Source organism: Bos indicus, chromosome 1 (genome assembly GCF_029378745.1).
Source record: "Bos indicus isolate NIAB-ARS_2022 breed Sahiwal x Tharparkar chromosome 1, NIAB-ARS_B.indTharparkar_mat_pri_1.0, whole genome shotgun sequence".
Classification (NCBI taxonomy): domain Eukaryota; kingdom Metazoa; phylum Chordata; class Mammalia; order Artiodactyla; family Bovidae; genus Bos; species Bos indicus.
The window spans coordinates 112,447,957-112,474,400 of NC_091760.1; the positions used below are offsets into that span (position 1 = coordinate 112,447,957).

At 38.3% G+C, this 26,444-nt stretch overlaps 1 protein-coding gene, 1 long non-coding RNA gene and 1 other non-coding gene across 11 annotated transcripts in view; all 3 read left to right on the forward strand.

Moving 5' to 3' along the window:
- PLCH1 (phospholipase C eta 1) overlaps positions 1-26,444 on the forward strand; it is a 251,714-nt gene that overhangs the window by 142,289 nt on the left and 82,981 nt on the right. For all 9 annotated transcript variants that reach the window (XM_070792774.1, XM_070792732.1, XM_070792762.1 and 6 more), the window contains 3 exons: positions 1,345-1,587; positions 10,307-10,437; positions 14,498-14,668. In XM_070792774.1, coding sequence (XP_070648875.1) covers positions 1,345-1,587; positions 10,307-10,437; positions 14,498-14,668 — 545 coding nt within the window. The remainder of the gene's footprint in view (positions 1-1,344; positions 1,588-10,306; positions 10,438-14,497; positions 14,669-26,444) is intronic.
- On the forward strand, positions 1,599-9,004 carry LOC139184078 (uncharacterized). Its single transcript, XR_011567522.1, has 2 exons — positions 1,599-2,850; positions 3,246-9,004. It is a non-coding gene; the product is annotated as an uncharacterized lncRNA (long non-coding RNA).
- On the forward strand, positions 20,780-20,852 carry TRNAC-ACA (transfer RNA cysteine (anticodon ACA)). Its single transcript has one exon. It is a non-coding gene; the product is annotated as a tRNA-Cys (tRNA).

Below are 26,444 nucleotides of genomic sequence, written 5' to 3' on the forward strand. Positions count from 1 at the left end.
GTCACAGATGACCTCCACTAAATCAGGCTTACGTGATATACAATTTATTCTTACTTAACAAGAAACCCAGAGACTGGCTGGCTCCAACTGTGGGACGTTGAGCCTCTAGTTCTGTTTCTCTGAGCACTCTTGACTCTCTCCCTTCTGCACTGACATTGTAATTGAGGCAGCAGTAACATGGCTTCACAACTGATAGGCTTCAAGAAGATGCAGAAAAGGGACCTTCTCTTCCAGTGCTTCTGTTTCAAGAGGGGAGAGCCCCATTCCATGCCCTTCCCTCAAGCAGAATGCATGTCTCCTTGGTTACAAGTGGGTTATGTTCCCACACCTAAAGCCATTATAGGAGTCCGGAGTGGGGCCACCCCAATGCCTTAGCCGTACCGGAACTTGCCCTGCAATGGTCAGAGGCTCATTTCCCCATGAGTGGAAAGAAAGAACAATTGGGACTTGCCATTAAGGCAGAGCAGAGGTATGGATGGTATATGGGCAGTCAGTAAGATTACAACTTTCTGATTCATGCCCCCAAACAGGCAAGTGAACAAACAGAACGTAGTGTTTAATCCAAAGTAATCCTCTCTGCAAGTGTTCCCCTGACCCAAGCCTGCAGTGTTGCTCCACCACCTACATAATGCTCATCTCTGCACTGTCACTCCAGCTTCTCATAACCTAGCCTCTACCTGCCTTTCCAGCTTTGTCTCCTGTTACTCTACTTCCTGAGCTTTTCAGTCCAGCATCTCTGGAGTGGGGCTAATGTTTCTGTATCTTTATGCCTCTTTTCCCTGATTGACCATCTTGTTTTCCCCTCCACCTCTCAAGCCTCGCTCTGCCTTCACCCTTATAGCTTTCTCTCTATGAATCCAAATCACATTTAGCTATGCTATTTGGTTGCCATCAAATGTTTTTTCCCTTCAATTTTTTTTTTCCCTTCAATTTTTAACTGCTGTCGTATGCATATTGTAAAATATCAGAGTTGGCTCTAGGTCTTTGTATGTTTTCCTTGCATAAATGTATAAACTATACATTTGATATATTTACATCCCCCTTTTCTACCAGTCTTCTTGCCCCCTGCTGGGCTTATCTGTTTTCCTATCATAAATTTTAACACTTCCTGACCCAGTGCCTAGGAGGGTATTGTCTGAGTGCCCAGGAGGGTAGAGTAGTACATGGAGAAGGTTACTAGCAGGAAATGATAAAGCTTGTATTGCACATTTGGACTTTTCAATTGTCTGGACAATTCACAGACAATTAATTTTATTTTTAAATCTTTAGATGATTTTACTTTTCTGAATCTGCACACATATCTTCACCTGCCAGGTAACTGCCCTTTCCTCACTTTCCTCACAGTACTTATTGACTCCATTTACAAAGTCACCGAGGGTCGGCAGTCTGAGATATTCCACAGACAGGCTGAGGGGAACTTTGATCCCAGCTGCTGCTTCACCATCTACCATGGCAACCACATGGAGTCCCTGGACCTCATCACCTCCAACCCCGAGGAGGCGCGCACCTGGATCACAGGCCTCAAGTACCTCATGGCTGGCATCAGTGATGAAGATTCCCTTGCCAAAAGGCAGAGGACCCACGACCAATATCCTCCCTAGAACTTTAATTCTGCACTCTGTATGTGTCTGTGTGTCTGTATGTGGATTAGACTATACTTTTCCCCATGATTTTGAGGCTTAAACCCACTTTCCTTGCTGTCTTTTTTCTTTACCCTTAGCAGCTTTCTGCCCACTCCTCACTCCCACCCCAAGTAAACGAATGTGTAGAACATGTAGAAACTTAAGCTTATGTGAACTCAGGAGCAAACTTCTTTGGAGGAGACTAGATTCAGCTTCATAATCTGCTAGGTCTCCAAATGCAGCGTAAAGTTTCCTAAGAGAGACAAAGCAACGAGCAAAATGTTTATTTGAGTTAGAGTTTCCTCCCACTTTATTATAGAGTCAGTCTAGTTTAACAAACTCTTTTTTTTTCTTTTTCAAATTCATAAATTTTATCACAACTTCCTAGGTGGTGCAGTGGTAAAAAATCTGCCTGCCAAGGCAGGAGACACAGGAGATGCAGGTTTGATCCCTGGGTCAGGTAGATCCCCTGGAGAAGGAAATGGCCACCCGCTCCAGTATTCTTGCCTGGAAAATTCCATGGATAGAGAAGCCTGGTGGATACAGTGCATGAGGTCATAAAGAGTCAGTCACGACTGAGCAGCCGAGCACATACATATTTACAGAACACTTTTTTGAGTTCCAATTATATACCAGCTGTTAAGTTCTTTCCTGGTTTTTCTCTCTTCTTAATTTACAGTTTGGAATCTGAACTGATTGATCCTTAAGGGGAAGTTATTTTTTACTTATATTTACCCTGCCTAAATTGTTCAAGAAACTGGAGTTTCTTGATTAAAATTCTGATTCTCATTCTTGATTAAACCCATTCTTTGGTCCTGCAGCATTGACAGGATAAATGATTAATGTGATTAGTCTGCAGGCACCTCTTCTGCTAGGATCACCTGGACATGTGACATGCATGGCCATTCTGGCCTCAGTTTCCTTATCTGTAAAGTGAGGGTATTAGACTCATTGACTGCTTTGGCTCCTTTCTTCACATTTTGAATGGTCTTAAAATACATGTTTCTCCCTCCGCTTGTAGGAATTAGTACTACTTTCCTGCTGTCATTGGAATGTGCACCCTAATTTTTTTCCAGAGTAGGGGTAAATTTGTGCTGCTTGAGCTATAGTCCTCACCCAGGGTACTGTTGAAGCAGGGTGGAAATATTCAACCCATGAAAGGATGTTGACAGTGCAAAGGTCTAAGCCGATGAGCCATGATGTTTTCATCAATATTCACAGCATGCAGGTAAATCCAACTGGGATTCATAAGTGAACAAAACATAAGCATAACAATTAACTTTGTGTGCTTTTTTTTGTTGGTTTGGTTCTTAACTCCTTTACATTTGATAAAAAACCAAATAATGAATGCTTTCTGGTGCAAGCCACAGAACCATACTAACAGTGCCTCAGACAATACAGAATATTCATTTTCTCATGAACAAGAGACCTGAGGTAGAGTTAATTCAGTGGGTCAGTAATGTCATTAGAAGAGATCTAGGTTCTGCCATTCTCAGCATTTTGGCTTGGTTCATTAACTGGCTACGCTTTGGTCAAAGAGAACTGCAACAGCTCCAAACAGAGAAACGCTGCCCAGAGGGAGCGAAGTTTCTTCTCATAAACCTCCCCCTCCTTTTTTTTTAGGAGTAAAGAAGAACTTCCCAGGAGTTTCACAGAAGACTACCTCTCATCATTGGCCAGAAATGCTATTGTGGGCCCATTTCTAAACCAACTCTGACAAGAGAAATTAACATAATTGGACTTTGATCTCAGGACCCTTTTTGTATTTTTAGAACCTGAAGACTCCAAAGAGTTCTATGTGGGCTCCATCTACTGATATTTGTCATATTAGAAATTAAATGTGAGAATTAAAAAAGCTCATTAAAAATTATAATAAACTATTACATATAAACATTTTTATGGAAAGTAACTTTTTCAAAGCAAAACAAATTAGTAAGAAGGGAGGTATTGCTTTACTCTTCTGCAAGTCTTTAAGCTTTTCTACATGTAAGATTGTATCATCTGTAAACACATAATTTTACTTCTTCCCTTCTGATTTGGATGCCTTTTATTTCTTTTTCTTGCCTAGTTGCCCTGGCTAGAACTTCCAGTACTTTGTTGAGCAGAAGTGGTGAAGGCAGGCATTCTTGTCTCATTCCTAATCTTACAGGAAAAGCTTTCAGTCTCTAACTATTGAGTATAATATTTGCTGTGTTTTTTTCATATGTAACTTTTATTATGTTTGGATAGTTTTCTTCTATTCCTATTTTGTTGAGTGTGTTTATCATGAAAGTGTATTGAATTTTGTCTAATGCTTTTTCTGCATCAACTGAGATGATTGTGGTTTTTCTCTTCATTATGTTGATGCAGTGTATTACATTGATCAATCTCATGTGTTGAATCATCTTTGTATTCAGGAATAAATCCCACTTGGTCATGGTGTATAATCCTATTAATACGCTGGTGAATTGTATTTGCTAGTATAGCTGACCCTTGAACAGTGTAGGAGTTGGGGTGCAGACCTCTTGAGCAGCTGAAAATCTGAGTATAACTTTATAGTTGGCCCTCTGTATTGAGGTTCTGTATCCGTGGATTCAACCAGCTGCAGTGCATGTAGTACTGTAGTACTTATTTATTGAAAAAAATCCACATATAAGTGAAACCACACAGTTCACACCCATGGTGTTCAAGGGTCAACTGTATTTTGTTGAGTGTTTTCCACCAGTGTAAATAAGAGATAATGGTCTGTAGTTTTCCTGTAGTGTCTTTCTCTGCCTTTGGTATCAGGGTAATGCTGTCCTCATAGAATGAGGTAGAAAGTATTTCCTCCACTTTAATTTTTGGGGAAAAATTTGACAGTTTGGTGTTTGTTGTTCTTTAAATATGTGGTAGAATTAACCAGAGAAACCATCAAGTCTAGAGATTTCCTTTGTTGAGAGATTTTTGACTACTGATTCCATCTCCTTACTAGTTATAGATTTATTCAGATTTTTCCATTTCTTTGTGATTTAGTCTTGGTAGTTTTTATATTTCTAGGAATTTGTCCATTTCATCTAGCTTATCCAATTTTTTGGTGTACAGTTGTTTACAGTGGTATCTTATAGTCCTTTATGTTTCTGTAGAATCAGTAGTAATGTCCCCACTTTCATTTCTGATTTTAGTACCGAGTCTTTTTTTTTTTCTCTTTGTCTGTCTAACTAAAGGTTTGTTGATTTTTAGTAATCTTTTTGAAAAAAATACTTTTGATTTCACTGATTTTTTTTCCTCAGTTGTTTTTCCACTTCATATCTGTTCTTGTCTTTCTTATTTTCTTCTTTCTGCTATCGTTTTAAATCTATTGAGACTTCATTGGTGGCCTAAAATGTAATCTATCCTGACAATGTCCCATATGCCCTTGAGAAGAATGTATATCCTATACTGTTGGGAAGAGTGTCTATATATGTCTGTTAGAGCTAGTTGATTTATTGTGTTGTTTAAATTCATTTCCTTAGTTCTGTCTGGTTGTTCTATCCATTATTGTGAGTGCAGTCTCCAAGTATTATTGTAAAACTTTCTTCAATTTTCTCCGTTTTTGCTTTATATATTTTGATGGTCTGTCGTTAGATACATGCATGTTTATAATTGTTATATCTTCTTGTTGTATTGAGACTTCTGTTAATACATAATGACAGTCTCTTACAGCCTGTTTTGATTTAAAGTCTATTGTTTGATGTTAGTAGAGCCACCCCTGCTCTCTTTTGGTTATGATTTGCTTCGAATATCTTTTCTCATCCTTTCATTTTCAACCTGTTTGTGTCTTTGGATCACAAGTGAGTTTCTTGTAGACAGCATATAGTTTAGTCAGGAATTTTAATCTATCCTGCCCATCTGTCTTTTGGGGAGTTTAATTGATTTACATGGAAATAATTATTGATAAGGATTAATATGTTATTGTGCTATTTGTTTTCTTTATGCCTTATATCTTTTTTTGGTCTCTTATTTCTTGACTAATAAGAGACCATCCTCTTTTTATGTGTTTTTTTTTTTTTCTTTTTTGATTGCAAAATAAATTCCTTCATTGTTTCTTTTTATGTAAATTCTATAGCTGTCTTCTTTGTGGTTATCTTGAGGATTACATTTAATGTTCTAAAGTTAAAATACTCTAGTTTAAATTTATACTACTTTAGATGAGTAGGTTTTTGAATCTGATTTGTTTGTTCATGTTTACTAGCAGTAGAAAGTTTTCATATTTGAGTTCATTGACAGCTGAAGAATTGTATCTTTTGAAAATATGCTATCTGGAAAGTGAGCATGCTCTAGAATCACACAGAGGAACCATTTTATAAGAAATATAGAATAGTTGCTGTTTATGTCAGTGAGGAAAGAAAAAGAAACAGGAAGTTAATGAATAATGAAGAGGAAGCTAGTGTCACAAATAGGGAAATTTATGTTGAGTCAGGGAGCCATTCTCATAGAGATTTGTCAGAATTTGATAGGGGTTTAGATAATGTCTTACTATCAGGGTTTAGATAATGTCTTACTATCAGAATGACATCCCTGATTAGATGTACATTTAATTATATTAATTGGGGAGAACAGAGCTGAGATGTTCATTATTATTACATTTCAATTAGACCTGAAAATTTCAACTGTGAATGAATAATGAGAATAATGAGTCTTAAATGATTGCATGAATAAAATGCATCCAGTGTAAAGTGAAATTCAGGTGATTTCTACAGTATGGCCATGTTGAATGGAGGTAGATGTGGTACCTCTGTCTATCAGCAGCAACACAGTGTTGTGGTTAATGACTGAGACTGGTGCTGCCCTGTCTGGGGTCCAGTTCCAAGGCTGCCATGTACTGTGTAACTAGGGGAGTTACTTAAACTCTTTTGCTTCAGAGTCTTGAACACGTTGATGGTGCCCCCCCTGTCTCACTGTGTGACCATCAAATGAGTTGGTTATACACAAAGTACTTTGAATGTTCTCTGGCTCCTAGTAAGCATTTTATAAATAGTAGCTGCTGCTGTTATTGCTAGAGAGGGATAAGGATTGGCAGACTTTTTGCTTTTCCTGGTCAGATAAAAATGCAGTGTCCACAGCATACAAAGATGATGATGCCTAGGTACTTAGCCTCACCATGTTCCTCCATCACATCCTCCATCACATCATTCTCCTCTGTGATTCCTCCACCTTACCTCTTGACGCCACTAGGGAAATTATTACCTCTAGAAGACTCCAGGCAGTCCTTTATGGATGTTGTCAACTGAAGCCTTACACCTTCCCTATAAATTTGGAGTTTTGCTTGTCGGGCAAATCTGGCCCTCCCTTCCAGTTACATGGCCTCCTGAGCTAAGAATGGGTTTTCTATGGCTGAAAAAAAAAATCAAAAGGAGAATAAAATTTTTTGACACATGAAGTTTTATGAAATTCAGAGTTCAACATCCTTAAATTATATTGAAACACAACCATGCCAGTTCATTTATGTATTGCCTGTGGTAGCAGAGTTGGGTGTTTGCAACTGAGACCAAATAGCCTGTAAAACCTAAAACATATACTATGAGGCCCTCTTCAGGGCCCTGTTTGCCTACCCCTGAACTAAATAATACTGTTCAATGCTTTACATTCTCCTAAAGTTTTTTCATTAAAAAATACTAGGCCAGAACTTTTCATTCAGGTTTTACTCTCCTAGTTTTTCTTTGTAAAATTGCTATTTCTTTTCTTAAATTTATCGTGTATTAGCTAGGAATCATTAATTCAGGGCTTTCTTGGGCACTCATGTTAATTTTGAAGAACAACTTCAGGGTATCAGAATACTTTTACCTGCAGTTATATCTTATATTATACCATGGGTACCGTTACTGAGAGAATGGTGTTTCTTTAATAGAATCTTAGAGTTGGAAGGGGCTTCAAGGTCATCTAGTTGTGCTCGCTGACATTATAGACGAAGAAATGGAAACCCCAAGAGGTAATATAAGTGACCCACTATCGTAGGCCAGGTCAGAATGAAGTCAGAACTAGTGTATATTACTTGTCTGAGTCTACTTCTGTTTCTGTCTTACCAACCCTAGATCCCTTAAACCAACAGTCCAGGCCAGCTCATGCGTTGACACTGAAGGCCTTGCAGACACAGGCTCATCCAAAGCCTGTTTGTTTCTGCAGAATATTCATGCTTAGGGTTTGTTTATCCCTGCTTCTTCCCTGGAGAAGTCTTTAAGGTGCTTTGGTAAAGAAGTTTAGCATCAAAGGATGAAAATACTGCTGTCCTTGGACTAATTTAATCATTTCTTTGAATTCTGACCAAATATTTTATGGGGCACAGAGCAGTGTTCATGGTCAAAAGAAATAAAGCTCATGCAATGGGCACTGTAGGCCCAGAAAACAGAAACAACAAGATTCAGGTTCTAACTAGTAATTGGTCCAAATGTTTTACTCTTGATTCTTCAGTTATTTTTCCCCCTGGGTCCTGTGTCACCCTTTAACTTCCAGGTATCATATATAATGAGGTCCTACCTGAACTCTATGAGAAATAATTGAATTTGAAAGAACCGGCCTGGTTATTCTCAAATGTTATAAAGGGAACAAGATGTGAAACAGATATTTACAGTTGAAAAATCACTTCTGATTAACTTTAGGAGAAATAAGACTATCATATTTTATTTTCTTTCTAAAGTATAATCTCCTATAATCATAATTTGAATTACCTAAAAATATAAATGTTCTGAGTTACTACTAAGAGGTCAGTTAATATTTTGACTTAAATGAAAATCTCTCTGTCTGAGGTCACCTGCTTGATGAATATTTTTCATTGACCTCTTCCTTTGACCTACTCCCACCTTCATTCTTTTCCTCTTCTTTATTCTTTGAATTTTAAAGCTGATTTTGGTTTTCTTTTCTTTCTTCTTTTTTTAAAAAAGATTTTTTGACGTAGATCTTTTTTTTTTTTTATGTTGTTGTCGTTCAATAGCTAATTCATGTCTGACTATTTGCATCCATAAACTGCAGCATATCAGGCTTCCCTGTCCTTCACTATCTCCCTGAGTTTGCTCAAACTCATGTCCATTGAGTCAGTGATGCCATCCAACCATCATATCCTTTGTCACCCCTTTCTCCTTTTGCCATCAGTCTTTCCCAGTGTTAGGGTCTTTTCCAGTGAGTCAGTTCTTCACATAAGGTGGTCAAAGTATGGGAGCTTCAGCATCAGTCCTTCCAATGAATATTCAGGACTGATCTCCTTTAGGATGGACTGGTTGGATCTCCTTGCAGTCCAAGGGACTTCAAGTGTCTTCCCCAGCACCACAGTTGAAAAGCATCCATTCTTTGGTGCTCAGCTTTCTTTATAGTCCAACTCTCACATCCATACATGATTACTGGAAAAACCATAGTGGACCATTTTTAAAGTCTTTATTAAAGTTGTTAAAATATTTCTTCTGTTGCTTATGTTCTGTTTTTTCGGCCACAAGGCATGTGGGATCCCAGCTCCCTGCTGCTGCTGCTAAGTCACGTCAGTTGTGTCCGACCCTGTGCGACCCCATAGACAGCAGCCCACCGGGCTCCCCCATCCCTGGGATTCTCCAGGCAAGAAGAATGGAGTGGGTTGCCATTTCCTTCTCCAGTGAATGAAAGTGAAAAGTGAAAGTGAAGTTGCTCAGTCGTGTCCGACTCTTCGCGACCCCATGGGCTGCAGCCTACCAGGCTCCTCCGTCCATGGGATTTTCCAGGCAAGAGTACTGGAGTGGGTTGCCATTGCCTTCTCCGCCCAGCTCCCTGACCAGGCATCAAACCTGCACCCCCTGCTCAGTAAATCTTTAATCCAATTAAATTCCCTCCCTGTTATTTGACCTGAGGCCAAACTGTGGTGGAGGTAATGAAGATAATGGTGATCTCCAAAAGGTACCATGCAGGCACTGCTGCATTCAGTGCCCCTAACCCTGCAGCAGGCCACCGCTGACCCATGCCTCCACCGGAGACTCCTAGATACTCACGGGCAAGTCTGGGTCAGTCTTTTGTGGGGTCACTGCTCCTTTCTCCTGGGTCCTGGTGCACACAAGGTTTTGTTTGTGCCCTCCAAGAGTCTGTTTCCCCAGTCCTGTGTAAGTTCTGGTTGCGCTATGGTGGGGTTGATGGCGACCTCCTCCAAGAGGGCGTATGCCATACGCAGGTCTACTGCACCCAGAGCCCCTGCCCCTGCAGCAGTCCACTGCTGACCCGTACCTCTCCAGGATATACTCAGACACAATTCTGTCTCAGTCTCTGTGTGTTCTCTGCGTCCTGGTGTGCCCAAGGTTTGTTTGAGCCCTCTAAGCATCTCTGGTGGGTGTGGGGTTTGATTCTAACTGGGATTTTGCCCCTCCTTCCATCTTGCTGGGGCTTCTCCTTAGAGATATAGGGTTGACCAAAAAGTTCATTTGGATTTTTCTATAAGATGCTACAGAAAAACCTGACCAAACTTTTCTGGCCAACCCAATATATAAGCTTCCCAGGTGATATGATTTGACCCTCATTTCCCAGTGAAGGGAATGACCTCCGTGTGTCCTCCTCTCACCATTCTCAGTGTTATTGTCACTATTAGTAACTCACTAAGAGCCTGTGGATTGTGGGGTCTCCTCAAAAGAATTTCTTCTCAAGTTCGGTGTTAATGATCAACCTCCTTGTGCATATTCTGTGAAAGTGGTTTTTATTTTGATGACCGTGTAAGTGGCAAGTGTTTCCTTGACCTTTCTGCAAGTGGGTGAAGCAGACCTTTGAGGAAGCTGATAAGAATGGCGATGGCTTATTGAACATTGAAGAGATACACCAACTGATGCACAAACTAAATGTCAATCTGCCCCGAAGAAAAGTCAGACAAATGTTTCAGGTATGTTTTCACAACGGGATTGACCTTACGTAAAATACACTTTGGAGGGCAATGGTATACTGAGATATTTCAAAAGGCTATTTTGTCTTGGTGGAAGCTAATATTACCTGCTGTATATCATTTTGTTTTTCTTTGAAGACAGAGGCATTTTATTTCATCAGAGAAAACTTCCCAAACTTAACATGCATCCACAATTTCACTTCCTAAAATGTGTTGTTGTTGCCATTTTTGGAGTGATTATAAGCACTTTACTTGACAGTTAAATAATGGGGTAAAAAGGATGAAGTCCCTTGGAGAGGATAAGATCTCATCTTTCAACCTCATGGTCTGTAATGAGGATCAGAATAAAGACTAAGTAGTGTGAAAAAATAGCACTTGTGGAACTCCTTAAGAGCCCTCTATTTTGTTTCAGAGGAGTTGAGGATTTTAGAATCCCTAAGATTTAGAAGTGCTGTATCACTCCTGCCATTTAGGGAGCTCTCCAGAAGTTCACGCCACTCCTTCTTGGTATTAGATGAGATGTTCTTTCCCTGTTTGAAAGTCCTGGAGGAAAATTCTTGGACCCAAATTTATCCTGTGTCCCCTGCTCAGATTGCACTCAGCCTTCCATCTAAGATGCTGAAATGAGTTCTATTAAGATTGGCGCAAAGACAGTGTTCAATTATTAGTAATTCCTAGAACATGAATTTTGGAAAGGCTTTTATTTGAAGATAAGTCATACATGTAATTCATGTGTTGTAGTAATTTGCTAAGTGAGTAGGTAGTTCATATTTTTTATGTGTAAAATTAAGTAAGAGGGTTATATTTTATGGTTAATGCGTTTTGCTCCCTTTGTTTTCTGACCTCCTGTTATCAGAGGTGGTAAGGGCGGAAACGACATGAGGGCTGAGTTGCAACGGTGAATGGAAGATGGAGGCTGGCTTTGATCTGTGACCACTTACAGTTACACATCCTGTGGTTCTGTCCTCGGAAGCTGGAGATAGTTTGCACTGTGGGAACTTGGTCCCATTGCACTGAAGAGAAAGGAAAGAAGAGGAAGGAATGAGACACACTATGAAAGGAACTAGAGATGGAGAAGGGGACTTTGGAGGTGAACTGAGTTGTCACAGAGTGAACTGTCTGTAAACCACATGGAAAGGTTTACCATGTTCCTGGCACTCCCTGTGACACCTAACTTTTGTTCTGTTGTGAGCCCATCTCCCATCTGTTCCTTTTCATAGATGTTCATCATACTGGAGAGAGAGCCCTGATTAAATCAGAGAGGGCACACTTATAGAGGGGAGCAAAGTCTATACCTACAAAAATAATGATCTGGGAGTACTTTTTGGAAGTAAGAGAAGTAACATTTAATTTTGACTTATTTTTACTTCTGGATTTTTAACCCTCTTCAGATACCTTTTGTCTCTAATGCACAAGTATTTTGAGGATAAACCATGAAACGTTTATGTTAAAAGTCTTGTGAGTTCAAAGTTAATACTTCAGAGAAGTTTTTTTCCCAAAAAACTTTAAAATTCTTATTTTTTGTATTGGGGTATAGCCAATTAACAATATTGTGGTAGTTTCAGGTGATCAGCGAAGGCACTCAGCCATACATATACATGTATCCACTTTCCCCCAAGCTGGCATATAATATTGACCAGAGTTCCATGTGCTATGCAGTAGGTTCTTGCTTGTTATCCATTTCAAATACAGTGGTGTGTACATGACTTTCCCAAAGTCCCTAACTATCCCTTCCCCCTAGCAACCATAAGTTCATTTTCTAAATCTATGATTCTCTTTGTTTTGTGAGTTCATTTGTATCATTTCTTTTTAGATTCCACATATAAGGGACATCATATGATATTTTTCCTTCTCTGTCTGACTTCATTTAGTATGACACTCTCTAGATCCATCCATGCTACTGCAAATGGCATTATTTCATTCTTTTTAATGGCTGAGTAATATTCCATTGTATATATGTACCACATCTTCTTTATTCAGTCCTGTTGATGGACTTTAGTTGATGGGCTTGATAGTCCTGTTCAGTCCTTTATTCAGGTTGCTTCTATGTCTTAGCTGTTTTAAACAGTGTTGCAATGAATGTTGGGGTACATGTATCCTTTTGGATCATGTTTTTCTCTGGATATATGCCCAGGAGTGGGATTGCAAGGTCATATGGTAGCTCAATTTTTAATTTTGTAAGGAACCTCGATACTGCTCTCCATAGCAGCTGCACCAATTTACATTCCCACCTACGGTGTAGGAAGGTTCCCTTCTACTTTGGAGATGTTTTAAGAAAGCATTAAGATCTCTTTTTGTGACTTTGTATTTAAAGATTGAAAGACTTCTCAAGCAAGGAGTGACTAGAGAAGTAGCTGGGCTTCTAGTGTAAACATAGATTATTTCTACCATAGATTTTGCATGTAGCTCAGGATGTAGTAAGGGGAACAAGGACCTTAGCATTGTTTTTTTTTTTTTTTTTAGCATTGTTTTAATGAGCATATTCTCTTCTTTCTTTCTTTCTTTTTTTTTTAAACTGAATTACTGGTAAAGACATTAAATGCTTCCTGGAATTTTCTTTGTCTTCTTGTTGCAGTGCAAGATTCAACTGATTTTTAAAAAGTAATCTGTTAGGGTATGGATAGCTTCTTTTGAAGTCTTTGAGGCTGTTGCTTAAAACCTCAGAGTGGTACTGTTCTTAATGGTTTAGGTATTTCCAAAGAAATCTTGAAAAATGTATCATCTCTCTACCCAGGGTTATATATTTTGAAAAAAGCTACAGCAGAAATATGAACATTAGACATACTTTCTTAGGATGCAAAGACTACAGCCAAGAGCCTTAAACACCAAAATTGTTAGTATTCTGTAGATCACTCTATCACTGCTTTTAAAATGACAGAAGGAAACAGCAATCAGCCTCAAAAAGAAACTCTGTGTGATGTAAATATCGGTCTAAGTGTTTGTTCATAGTTGACGCAAAGTTAGCAGAGTTTAAAAAGATATATTTTTATACACACTTTGACTTTCAAAGCTATGTTTAAAACCACATACCAGCTGACTATATGTCACAAAATCTATGTATTTCAAAATGTCATTCATCCCCTGTCAGTTTTTGTTTGGTTTTACAACTGTGTTCACTTAGAATAGAGAACATATAAATGGATTGGTTACTCATTATATATTCTCAGCAGTTTTATGGTTTTATGACAAATTCAGCCAGTCAGACGGCAGGTACGTGGTAAAAGATCCTTGTTCAATAATTACTAGGAGCAAATAATTTCAACTAGAGATAAGTGCAAATGGATTTTTCAGGCAGGGAGGTACCAATGATGCTGCTGGCTATAAGAGCAATAAGCTATCTACGTAGAATTAAGAGATTCTTTTATAGGTAAAAGTTACATTTGATTGAATCACAGTTTAGAAGCTGATAAGAGACTAGTATTTTTGTCATATATTGAATGTATTTTCTCTTTTGCTTATGATTAGCCTTCTCCAAGGTTTCTTTTATTAGTTTTGTCAAAAGACCAGCTTTTGGCTTAATTGCTCACCTTTGATGTTATATCTTCTCGTTTTCTATTGTTTAGCTTTCTTCTTTTGTTTATAATTTATTTCCTTCTATTTTCCTTAGCTTAACTTTTTAATAGCTTTTGGAGTTGAACTGTTAGTTCATCTGATTTTAATTTGCCTTGCTTTCTAATAAGTTGAAAACTTCAAGTTCCCCTCTAACTACTGCCTTAATGTCATCACACAAGTCTTAATACATGGTGCATGTGTTTCCTTCTGTTTAATTTCCTATTTAGAAATGGTTGTTTCCAGACAAGGTTTTTTAAGCTTTCTTTGTTGCTTTATAAATTTACTGTGGTCAGAGAAATTAGTTTTTATAAAGTTGATTCTTTATAATTTGAAACATTATTGTGGCCTAATGTATAGTCAAGTTTTAAATTGATCCATGTGTTCTTGAAAAGAACATGTTTACCATTTGCAAAATGGGCATTAGCTTTTTATTGTAAATATTATTTCCCACTGCTGAATTTCCTATTTCAAACTCTTACTGCTTTATTTTTTTCTATGCCCCTTTCAGGAAGCTGATACAGATGAGAATCAGGGAACTCTGACTTTTGAAGAATTCTGTGTGTTTTACAAAATGATGTCTTTGAGACGAGACCTTTATCTGTTGCTTTTGAGCTACAGTGACAAGAAAGATCATCTAACTGTGGAAGAACTGGCTCAGTTTTTGAAGGTGGAACAAAAGGTATCATTAGACTGTTGAACTGAATGTTTACTTAAAAATACTTGTGAAAGATACATGGGTTTCTCTTAGGGCTGGGTGTAGGTATATTTTAAATTTAAGTTAGAAGGGTAAATATCACAATTGCAAAAAAATCTTATCTATGAGGTTTTAAAAATGTGTTCCCAGCAGCTTTAGAGAAATTGAATTAGTAAATTGAACACATACATAATTTTTAGCCTTAAATATGCATATTTTTCCACAAAGTGGTGACTGCTGTCTCGTGTGTTTCCTTTTAGGTACTATAGTAATATTTTCTTTATGTTGGTAATATAGCTAGATATTTATTAACTATGATATAATTCTTTTTAAAAATTATTTATTTGGCTATACTAGGACTTAGTTGCAGCATGTGGGATCTAGTTCCCTGATTGGGGATCAAACCTGGGCTCCCTGTATTGGGAGCATGGATTCTGACTGGACCACCAGGGAAGTCTCCTATGACATAATTCTTTTCTTTTTTTTTTAGTTGGAAGATAATTGCTTTACATTGTTGTCTTGGTTTCTGCCATACAACAGTGTGAGTCAGCGATAAGTATACATATGTCTCCTCCCTTTTGAACCTCCCTCCCACCCCCAGCCCATCTAGGTTGTCACAGAACACCAGCTGAGCTCCCTGTGTTATATAGCAACTTCCCATTAGCTATCTGTTTTACATATGGTAACGTACATGTTTCAGTGCTACTCTTTTAATTCATCCCCCCCTCTCCTTTCCCCTCTGGGCCCACAGGTCTATTCTTTATGTCCCCATCTCTATTCTTGCCCTTGCAAATAGGTTCTTCAGTACCATTTTTTTCTAGATTCTAGATATATATGCTTTAATACACAATATTTGTTTTTCTCTGATTCCCTTCACTCTGAATAATAAGTTCTAGATTCATTCACCTAGAACTGAGTCAAATTTATTCTGTTTTATGGCCGAGTAATATTCCATTGTATATATGTACCACAAATTCTTTATCCATTCATCTGCCCTTTGACATAATTCTTAACTAGCAAAATAGTACTTCACTGGTAAATATCTGCCCTCACACCTTGCCCTTATGCATCTCTTCCATATGGCTGTTCCTGAGTTGTATACTTTATAATAAACTGGTAACAGTAACTAAAACACCTTTCTGAGTTCTGTAAGTCATTCTCGTGAATCTTAGAAACTGAGTCACAGAAACCGACAAAGACTTTCTCCTTAGCTAAACAAACTCTAGGCAGGCTCTTTGGAGCCACTTTTTCTACTGGGTTCCATCCTTTGGCCTTGCCCTTAAGAATCCAGTTGTAGCAATAATTCTAAGTCGGTTTAACCAGAATTTCTATCCTTGACATCTACTCACCTTCGATGTCTGATAAAATTCCTCATCTACCACTATTCCCTGGGTGATATTTGATCACCTTGGCCTGCGTTTCAGGAAGAATCCTATTAGGTTGGGTTAGCCAAAATCCTCACTTCTGCCTGGTGTTTCTTCCATTGATCCCTACCTTGCTCCTTGGCTGTAAATACCTACTTGTATTCAAAGTTGAATCAGTTCTATACTGAGTTCTCTTTTCCCCTTTTGTAGTAGTTAACTGATTAAAATCTGTTTTTAGTTTTAACCCACTTCCAGTTCTGATTATTCCTTGACAGAACTCCCAAATCTGTTAATAGGTCAGGTAGAGCTGGGGTAGTCTAAGCAACTCATTTGTGGCTGGCATCTGAAATAGGGGCAGCCTGTGGGCCTGAGTCTTGTGAAGTCTAATGCTAACTCCAGGTGGTCAGTGTCAGAACTGAATTGCATCATTGGAACCCAGTTGGTGTCAGAGAATCAGAGATTCGGTGATGTCAGAAAAAAGACACTAGACCTGGTAATATTTTACTTTGTTCCATTACCACCATCACATACATTTAAGGCATAACAGATTTATAAATTTCATTGTTGCTTTCCTAAGGATTAAGCCAGATAGTATTAGCAAAATGTTTTATCCCAATCAGTTATTAAATTAGTTTGATAATTTGGCAAAGGCTGAGCTTCTCCATTAACAAAGTTAGCTCTAAGACAAGTAGAAAATGGGAATGGAGTAATAGAAGAATCCCCACCCCTCCAAGAGAATATGCCTTTCTAAATCTCTATTACCCTGTTTCTTGCAATTATAACTACTCTCGCTTTCTCATCAGAAGAACTCTTCCTAGTATAGTAGAAAGACCATTAGACCAGGAGTCTAGAAAGTCTGCATTTCACACCTGGCAAGTTGTTTTTTTTTTTTTAAACTTAGAGGATAATTACTTTACAGTGTTGTGTTAGTTTCAGTAAGCTTTATTGGTTGGAGGATCTTATGCAGGCCAATCAATATTGTTTCTGAGCCTTGGTTTCCTAATCTGTAAAAACGGGAGTTAATACCTACCTTCCTTATCTCACAGTGTCAGATTGAAGATTGATAGCGGTGATGAATGTGAAAGCCCTTTGACAGAGATATTTGGAAGCACAGTAGTGTGAAAAATTAAAACGTTTAAAGATATTGACTTCAAATTAATTTGTGCTAGCGGAATTTACCCAATCTAGCTGAATAGCAGTAGTGGATGTCACTTGCTAAGGGGCACGTATTTTTTGCCTCCTTTTGTTATATTGACATTCAACCAGTAAATTTTAGTTGGGCAAAATAGAAGCCACTGTTCTGTGACTTCTGCTCCTGGCAGGTGATTACCCATTTCCAGTTTAATTTTCTAAACTAGCTTGAAGCTACATGTGGATTTAACACAAAATAAATTTTAAAAAATTAAGTAAGCCAGAAGGAAAAACATAAATACAGTATACTAACACATATATATGGAATTTAGAAAGATGGTAACAATAACCCAGTGTACGAGACAGCAAAAGAGACACTGATGTATAGAACAGTCTTATGGACTCTGTGGGAGAGGGAGATGGTGGGAAGATTTGGGAGAATGGCAATGAAACATGTAAAATATCATGTAGGAAATGAGTTGCCAGTCCAGGTTCGATGCACGATGCTGGATGCTTGGGGCTGGTGCACTGGGACGGCCCAGAGGGATGGTATGGGGAGGGAGGAGGGAGGAGGGTTCAGGATGGGGAACACATGTATACCTGTGGCGGATTCATTTTGATATTTGGCAAAACTAATACAATTATGTAAAGTTTAAAAATAAAATAAAATTAGAAAAAAAAAATTATCGTGTATCAAGAGGCATAAACCAAAAGGAAAATATTAGTGTTCTGAAACTTTTATATGTGGTCCAATATATCAAACATGATAAAATGAATATCAGGTTCAAACTAGTAAAATACAATATACAAAAGAGAGAAATAGTGAATTTCCCTAGTGTAGAAAGCGCTGTACAGACTATTGGGGGGAGAAATGAATACTCAGTAGAAAAATGTACAAAACATAAAAAATTGTACAATGTCAATAACATTAAAAATGTTCATCCTTCACTAGTAATTAAAAAATGTGAAGTAAAACAAAGAGACCATTTTTCAGCCATCAAATTAATAAAGGTTAAAATATAGTATGAAACATGGTATATGTATATTTCTGGTGAAGTTGGGAAATGATACAATCTTTTTATAGGGTAGTTTTATTATGTATCAATTTTTGCATAATATATAAAACTTTGACCAATCCATTTTACTTCTAATAATTCATCCTAAGGAAATAGTTGTGCATAGAAAAAAGTTATCAAGTTGTGCATTTCAGCATTTTTTAGCAGAGAGAAAAATTGGACATAATCTAAGTGTGCAGCAGGAGAGTCATTAGTCAAGAGTTTTGTAGGGTTTTGAGTTTCGAAATGGGATTTTCACAGTGTAACAAATCTGAGGCAATTTGACGATCCATATGGCAGTAATTCATTCATTTCTGATGGCATCAGATTGGTGTAGACACCAGCGTATTCAAATTTTACAGATTTACTCAGTTGTGAAATGAAATATCACTGCTGGCCACATATGCTGTCCAGGATTATGGGAATTCAAATATTGGCCTGTAGGCCAGACATTTTTATTTCACTTAAGCACTTTGAAAATTGAATTGATGACTTTGACAAGTCCAATTGCAGTTTGATTAGGACTTTCATCCTTAAAATACAATATGCTCAGAGAAATTCTCACTGCCTTTTATATCCATGAAGAAGTGCCAGTTAGGGAAGAAGCCAGTTGGCTGGATTTTCCCTTCCGTCACTTCCTTGCATCCACAGATCAATATCACACACATCCATTAGTCTGTGGTTCTAGAGTACAAGAGTTGGTTGAGACCCTTTTCCAGTTTTTCTATTTTTTTTTAATTTAAATATATATATATGCATGTATATTTTTTTAAGTTCTACAGTGTTGTGTTGGTTTCTGCTATACAACAGTGCAGATCAGCCACAATTATAAATACATCCCCTCCCTCCCTAGAGTCCCCCACTACCCCCATCCCATCCCTCCACGTTGTCACAGAGCAGCAGACTGGGCTCTCCCTGTGCTACTCAGCAACCTCCCAGAAAGGGATAGTTCTAGCAGAGAAGAAAGGGACCAGCCATCCATCTTATACCTGATCGTGTATAATTGATGCTGCCCTCTTCATTCATCCCACTCTCTCCCCGCCGCACTGTGTCCACAAGTCCACGCTCCACATCTGCACCTCCATTCCTTCCCTTGGGCTGAATGTATTTTGTGTTTGATTCTTTTCAGAGTTTTGGTTTAGGAGTAAGAATCTTATTTCATTCCCTCCACCCTCCTCGACAGCCTTTCTTAGCAAGCCTCTACCTTTTTTGTAATCCTTTTGTTTCTTATGTATTGAAGAGTGAGGAAGAGAAGGCAGGAATACTGAAGCATCTTTATAGTTTGCAAATGCTTCTAGCTGTTAACCAAGAGCAAAGGCAGTGCCATAGATGAGTCAAAAGCAGATTTCTATTTATGTATGGCTTTTTATCTGAAATATGCATGTGGTTGGTTAATTCCAGGGGAATTTTCAGAACTTATGTGATCCCATGCTAGAAGGTCCTCTTCTTGTTGAACTTTATATGACACAGACCTATATATTATCCCTTTGTGGTGGTTCTAACAGTTGCTCATTTTGCTTTTTTGTTTTTTCTGTTGAAATATACCCTTGATTTTTCTGACTCAATTATATAAGTGTCATTTTTGCCCTTTCCTTTCATTACCCTTTACTGAATCCAGACTGGTTTGGTGAGAGTCATGGTCATTCTAATATCACATCTCTTGTGGGAAATAATTATAAATTCTTCTCTGATAGAACTATTCCTTTCTGGTGTTAGTATTCCTTTATCTTTTATTTTTAAAGCATTCTCTTCATCATAAAAAGCATTCCATTAAGAGCCTTTCCCAAATCTATTTCATTTTTCTTAATCATTCACAATTAAAGCAGTTGAGAGACTGTTCAGAGTAATTGTGTCTTGTAATATTTTTTCTCTTGAATACAGTTCCCAAAAGACATTTTCTATGAAATAGCTTTGTGTTTAAATGCTTTGAAATTTGTACCTTAATTTTAGGATGAGTTAGAGTAGCCATTTTGGGGAGATAAACAGTTACCGCAGTTGTTTTTTTCAGTTGGAAACTGAACGACCGTTCATGTAGAGATGTTTCTCTGCTCCCTCCTGAAATTGCCAAAAAATATAGTAAAAAGACCCCTGCTCCCTGTAAAGCCACAAGGACAAAGAGAATAGGAGAGGATACAGAAACAGTAATATCTTGAAACTTGTCTGATCTAAAGGAGACCCCAGAGCACTGAAACCCAAGCCCACTGAGCAAGAAACCAAAAAACATGTTCATTTGCCTGGAAGAACCCAAGAAAGCTCAAGAATGAAATTCACACAATACTCTGAAAACAGGAGAGGAGCAGGGGTTGAAAGCACAAGCGTTGGTTGGAAGTCTGATCCAGATGCTGCTAGGCCTCCAGATCCTCTCCCCTCCCTGTGGTAGCAGGGCAGCTGTCCCTTCTACACCCTGGCATGAAACTGAAAATAAAAACTGGAGGAGGGTGGACCAGAAGACTCTGGACTAAGTCATGCCAGGCACACCTGAGCCGGGGCCCTGAAACATAGATGTGTCAGGCGGTTTTTAAAGATGGCTACAGTAGTTCTCGACTTCCCTGGTGGCTCAGATGGTAAAAGCATCTGCCTACAAAGCGGGAGACCCAGGTTCGATCCCTGGGTTGGGAAGATCCTCTGGAGAAGGAAATGGCAACCCACTCCAGTATTCTTGCCTGGGAAATCCCATGGATGGAGGAGCCTGGCAGGCTACAGTCTGTGGGGTTGCAAAGAGTCAGACATGACTGAGCAACTTCACAACAACATTAGTTCCCATGTCCCTGTATGTGTGTTGCTTTACAACATGACTTTGCTTCTCCTCCTGTCAAGAAGTGGAGTCTATTTTTCTGCCCCTTGAACTTGGCCTGACTTTGTGACTTGGATTGACTAGTGGATTGTGGCAGAATTGATGTACAAGGAACGTAGGCTTCAGAGTCTTGGCAGTTCCCTTTGTGCCCTGTTGCGGCTGTGAGACTATCATGTGGGGAAGCTGGGTACTTTCTCCGAGGAGGAGAGACCACATAAAGAGGCTCAGCCAACAGCAACCACAGTCATGTTGGTGAACCCATTTTGGATTATATGACTGTAGTCATGTGACTAGCTGCCTACTTTTAGCTAGAAACCCCCAGGTGAAAACAGAATAATTGTGTCGCTGGACCCAGTCCCACTTACCATCCTACATAGCTGTGAACAAGTTAGTGGTGGTTGTTTTAAGTCTCTTAAGTTTTGGAAATGGATAAAGTACAAAGATTAAGTGAATATTTATGAGCTGAAATGTGAGAACCATAGCCCCTACTCTTCCAAGTAGGACACTGGAAAAATTTCCTTAGAGGAATATTACTAACTTTGGTCGGTTAAATAGTAGCTTGAAAAGATACGTCCAAGTCCTAACTCCCTGTATCTGTAAATGTGACCTTATTTGAAAGTAGGGTCTTTGCAGATGTACTAAAGGGTGTTGAGATGAAATTATCCTAAATTTCGTGTGTACTCTAAATCCAGTGATGAGTGTCCTTATAAGCAACAGAAAAGAAGACACAGACACATGGAAAGAAGAAGGTGGATGTGTGAAGATGGAAGCAGAGACTGTAGTTATGAAGCCTCAAGCCAGGGTTTGCCAGCAGCACCAGAAGCAAGGGGAGAGAAATGGAATGGATTCTCCCGCTGTGTCTCCAGCTCTAGGAAATAAACTCAAGGGGGAGAACCCCCCTAAAGATATTTACATCAGAAATTTCCTAAGAGTCCCACTGGAGAACTCTACAGTGAAGCTTACTAGTCACTAAGCTCTGCTCCAGAACACAGAGCTTTCAACCAATTTTTCCTTGCCTTAGTTTTAAATAGGTTTTTAAATAGTTGACTTAAAAAATGAGCTTTAAATAACCAGGGCTTACCACACGTTTGAGGAAATCCTCTGCTATAAAGAAAGAGACAAAGGCAAACAAGTAACTCAAGAAACTTAGAGGAAAGAGACAATGCTGGGTAAGGAAACTTTAGAAACTGACATTAATACATCAGAGTAATTTAAAAAGTTGCAGCCATGAAGAAAGAGCAAGGTGCTATGAGAAAAGAAGACTCAAGAGGAAGAGAAGAGCAGAGAGCTACATTTGTTAGTTATCTTAGATAAAGTTGAGAAAATTTTCCCAAAAAGGAGAACAAACAGCAAAGAAACAGATAAATGAGAAGAAAATTATTAGATTAATCCTGAAGATCAGCTATCTGAATGATAGGAGTTACAGAAAAAGATGTGATAGAAGGGAGGATATTTATCAAACAAGTAACAAAAGATTATTAGCACCAAAAGGTAGGGGTGTCTAAACTGTTGGCATCCACTGAGTGCCAAGCACAGTGAATATAGAAAGATCCACATAGAGACAAATCACAGTGAAATTGTGCAATGCTAAGGTTAAAATGCGATGGCACCCCACTCCAGTACTCTTGCCTGGAAAATCCCATGGATGGAGGAGCCTGGTAGGCTGCAGTCCATGGGGTCTCTAAGAGTTGGACACGACTGAGCGACTCCACTTTCGCTTTTCACTTTCATGTACTGGAGAAGGAAATGGCAACCCACTCCAGTGTTCTTGCCTGGGGAATCCCAGGGACGGGGGACCCTGGTGGGCTGCCATCTCTGGGGTCGCACAGAGGCGGACACGACTGAAGTGACTTAGCAGCAGCAGCAAGGTTAAAATGAACCCCTAAAAGCTTGCATAAAAGGGGGAAAAATCCCTTACCAAATTAACAAACAAAAATAGGTCCTGTGGAAAGAATTGGAATCAGAATGGCTTCAGACTTCTCAACAGCAATTCTGCAAGCCAAAAAAAAAAAAACATTAAGCAATGATTTCTGACCTAGGATTTTCTGCCTGGTTAATTTGTCAACCAAATGTGTACACAGAATAAAAAAAACAGATAACACAGAAAAATATGTACAAGAAATAATTTACTTTTCAAGTGCTCTTCAATAAGAATGACACAATGAAGTTAGGACAAAAAGCTGAGTGAAGTTCTAGAACACAACCAGCCTGGAAGAAGGAGGACCTTTATAGAGGAGAAAATGAAATTCATGGATTACCTGTTGCCTTGATGTGGAAAATAATACTGAGATACCATTAGAGTCACTGGGAAAAATTTGTGATAGGAACATTGTAAATTAAACAGATGAGTGGGAATTTCAGCAATTAAATCAGAAAAAAATTCTATACGAGCAGAAGCACAGGAGGATGGATGGAGAAACTATGCATATGTTACTTTGGTAAAAATAAAGGGAAGAGAGTTTAGCCATGTTGAAATTCTTTGCAAATTATGTTATGATTTTGTGTTTGGGGAATCATACCAATCTGGAATTATCAAAGAAGTCAAATGAATGGATTTGAAAGTTACAAAAATTTCAAAAGTTAAGTTAAAATGCGGGAATTTCAGCTATACTAAAAAAAATACTCACTTTGGAAAGTATTTCAATTTCTCAGTAGAAATAAAGAAAAACTCCCAGACAATAGATATAACATAAGAAAAAAAGCTTTGGACTTGAATTCAGAAAGTTGAAATTTGAACCTTTGTTCTGCCTTTTAATGATTGTATGATTGATTGTGATAGGTAACCATTCTTTGTGTCCATTTTCCTACTTACAAGATGAAGATAAAAATACTAAGTTTACAAGAACTATAAAGATTATGGATGTAAGGACTTTTAATAAACTGCACAGCATTGATTACATTATGAATGTGTTATCAAGTTTTCCTCAAGTTCTTTTTCACACCATTTGCCTTATATAGAATAAACAATCGTCAGTGTTAAAAGACAGTGAGGAGCTCAGATATTGATAGCAAACAAGACTTTCAAGTGAACTCCGTGGGAAAGGGGAGAAAATGTTCCTATTCTGTCTTATCAGTCATGTCAAATAGAACACAAAACAATGGGGGAAGGACACTAAAGAGTATTAACGTACATTGAACCTTCATTCATAAAGTAAAATCCCAATATAACTTTCCAAGTGAGGTCTGGAAAACTTTCCAAGTGCAGGATTTTGCTCTTGGGAGGTTAATTAAATGAAAGGAAGGCTGGAGGAAGGATGGGAACTGATTTGCTTACATTTCCATTCTCATTGTTATGAGGTTTTACTGTATTTCAATGAGTTAATCCTTAACACTTGTATTTTCGGTTAGCTCTCATTAATTTTTATATGGTGCTCAGAAAATTGTGGGCTTTCTAGAATGCCTACTGATATTTTCACTAATTTAATGATACTTTTCAAATATGATTTTCGTTAGCACATTCTTTGTGTTTTGAGCTGGTAACATGTTCTTATGGGCAATTAACTCCATCCTAGGATGCCAGGATTTTTTTTCTTGTTGTTTGTTTGAATTTTGTTTTTAGATCTCACAGGCTCCTGGTAGACTGAGGCTAGTGCAAGGCCCTGATGTCTCTGAACAAATGGCCTCATAAACCAAATAATTGCAATGTAAGCTCAGTCTTCCAATGGAACGTACAATTTTTTTTTTTATCAATTTCTTTCTGTTTTGTGAGAAATTATCTTTTAAACTGCAGATGAATCAATGAGTTAATCAAAAGCCAGACTGGCTCAATCAAGTTACTCACAGGTAGCATGATATCATGTATTTATGTATTTTGGGGTGATGTCTGCTAAGGAGGCCTCTGCATGCAGTAAAGACTGTAAAATTTATGCAAAGAATGCAGCTAGTCTTAGGGGAACAAAGCATTCTGTGCTCCTTCAAACATGCAAAAATGGTTGCACTGTAGAGCTTTTTCTTTCCCTGCAAAAATTTAAGTGATATTAAATAGATGGTTTGAATTTAGAGTTCACTAGAACATAAGTATTGCACCTAAGAGGTAATGAAATTTTTGAAAATATCATAGAAATATAAAATACTGGCTCCCAATTTATCTTCTATTGTTATTCGTTAGTATATTTAAATATTGTTGTTCAATTGTGGGACTGAATGAATTTTTGATCAAAATATCACATCCTTTGTTAATACTAAAGAGATTATTCTCAGAGTTTGCTTTTCCTAGTAACACACTAAGCATGTAATTTACTTGCAGCAAAGTGAAGGTGGCTCAGTCCTATCTGACTCTTTGCAACCCCATGGACTATACAGTCCATGGAATTCTCCAGATCAAAATACCGAGTGGGTAGCTTTTCCCTTCTCAAGGGGACCTTCCTGACCCAGGAATCGAACCGAGGTCTCCTGCAGGTGGATTGTTTACCAACTGAGCTATCAGGGAGCAAACTTCAGACTAACTCAGTACTGTTAGCATATACAGCTTTTTTGGGTACCATACATTTTTCTTAGAATTATTAATCTATTTAATCCTCACAGCTACCTTATAAGGTAGCCACAGAGAATGTGAGTGACTTATGTAAGAACACACTGTTACATGTGTTCTTAAGTAAGGCAGTTTATTTGAATATTAAGAGCACACGCTATATGTTAATATGAGGCAGTTGATTTGAATATAAGCACTCTCATTCCAGAGTTCTCACCTACCTTTTTATTTTCTTTTGCTAACCTTTATGTTCTTGAATCACTATGGCAGATTGCTCCCATGAATTGGTGGAAGGATCTGTAGATATATACACACAGGTGGATTTACCTAGAACATTATGCTTTGGTAGGGAGTCATTTTCTTTTTACATACAATTTATGATTAGCCAACTTCAGTGTTTGTATGGAAGGCATTACTTTTGCTAGCTACTGGCTTATAGTGGGAGAAGGCAATGGCACCCCACTCCAGTACTCTTGCCTGGAAAATCCCATGGACGGAGGAGCCTGGTAGGCTGCAGTTCATGGGGTTGCTAAGAGTCAGACACGACTGAGCGACTTCACTTTCACTTTTCACTTTCATGCATTGGAGTAGGAAATGGCAACCCACTCCAGTGTTCTTGCCTGGAGAATCCCAGGGACGGGGGAGCCTGGTGGGCTGCCGTCTATGGGGTCGCACAGAGTCAGACATGACTGAAGCGACTTAGCAGCAGCAGACTTATAGTGAGCGGATTTTCAGTCATGCATTTGCACTGATTATTGACTTGGTTTTATTAATCTTATTGCTTCATGGAGATCAACAGTTGAATGACTATTTTCACTGATTAAATCTGAAAGATGCAGAGGAATACTGAGTTCATAATCATTTTCCAAAGATTAAGTAGTTATGACACAAGTAATGTCAAACACTGATCATTTCACCATTTTGCATTGTATCAAGAACGCTTAAA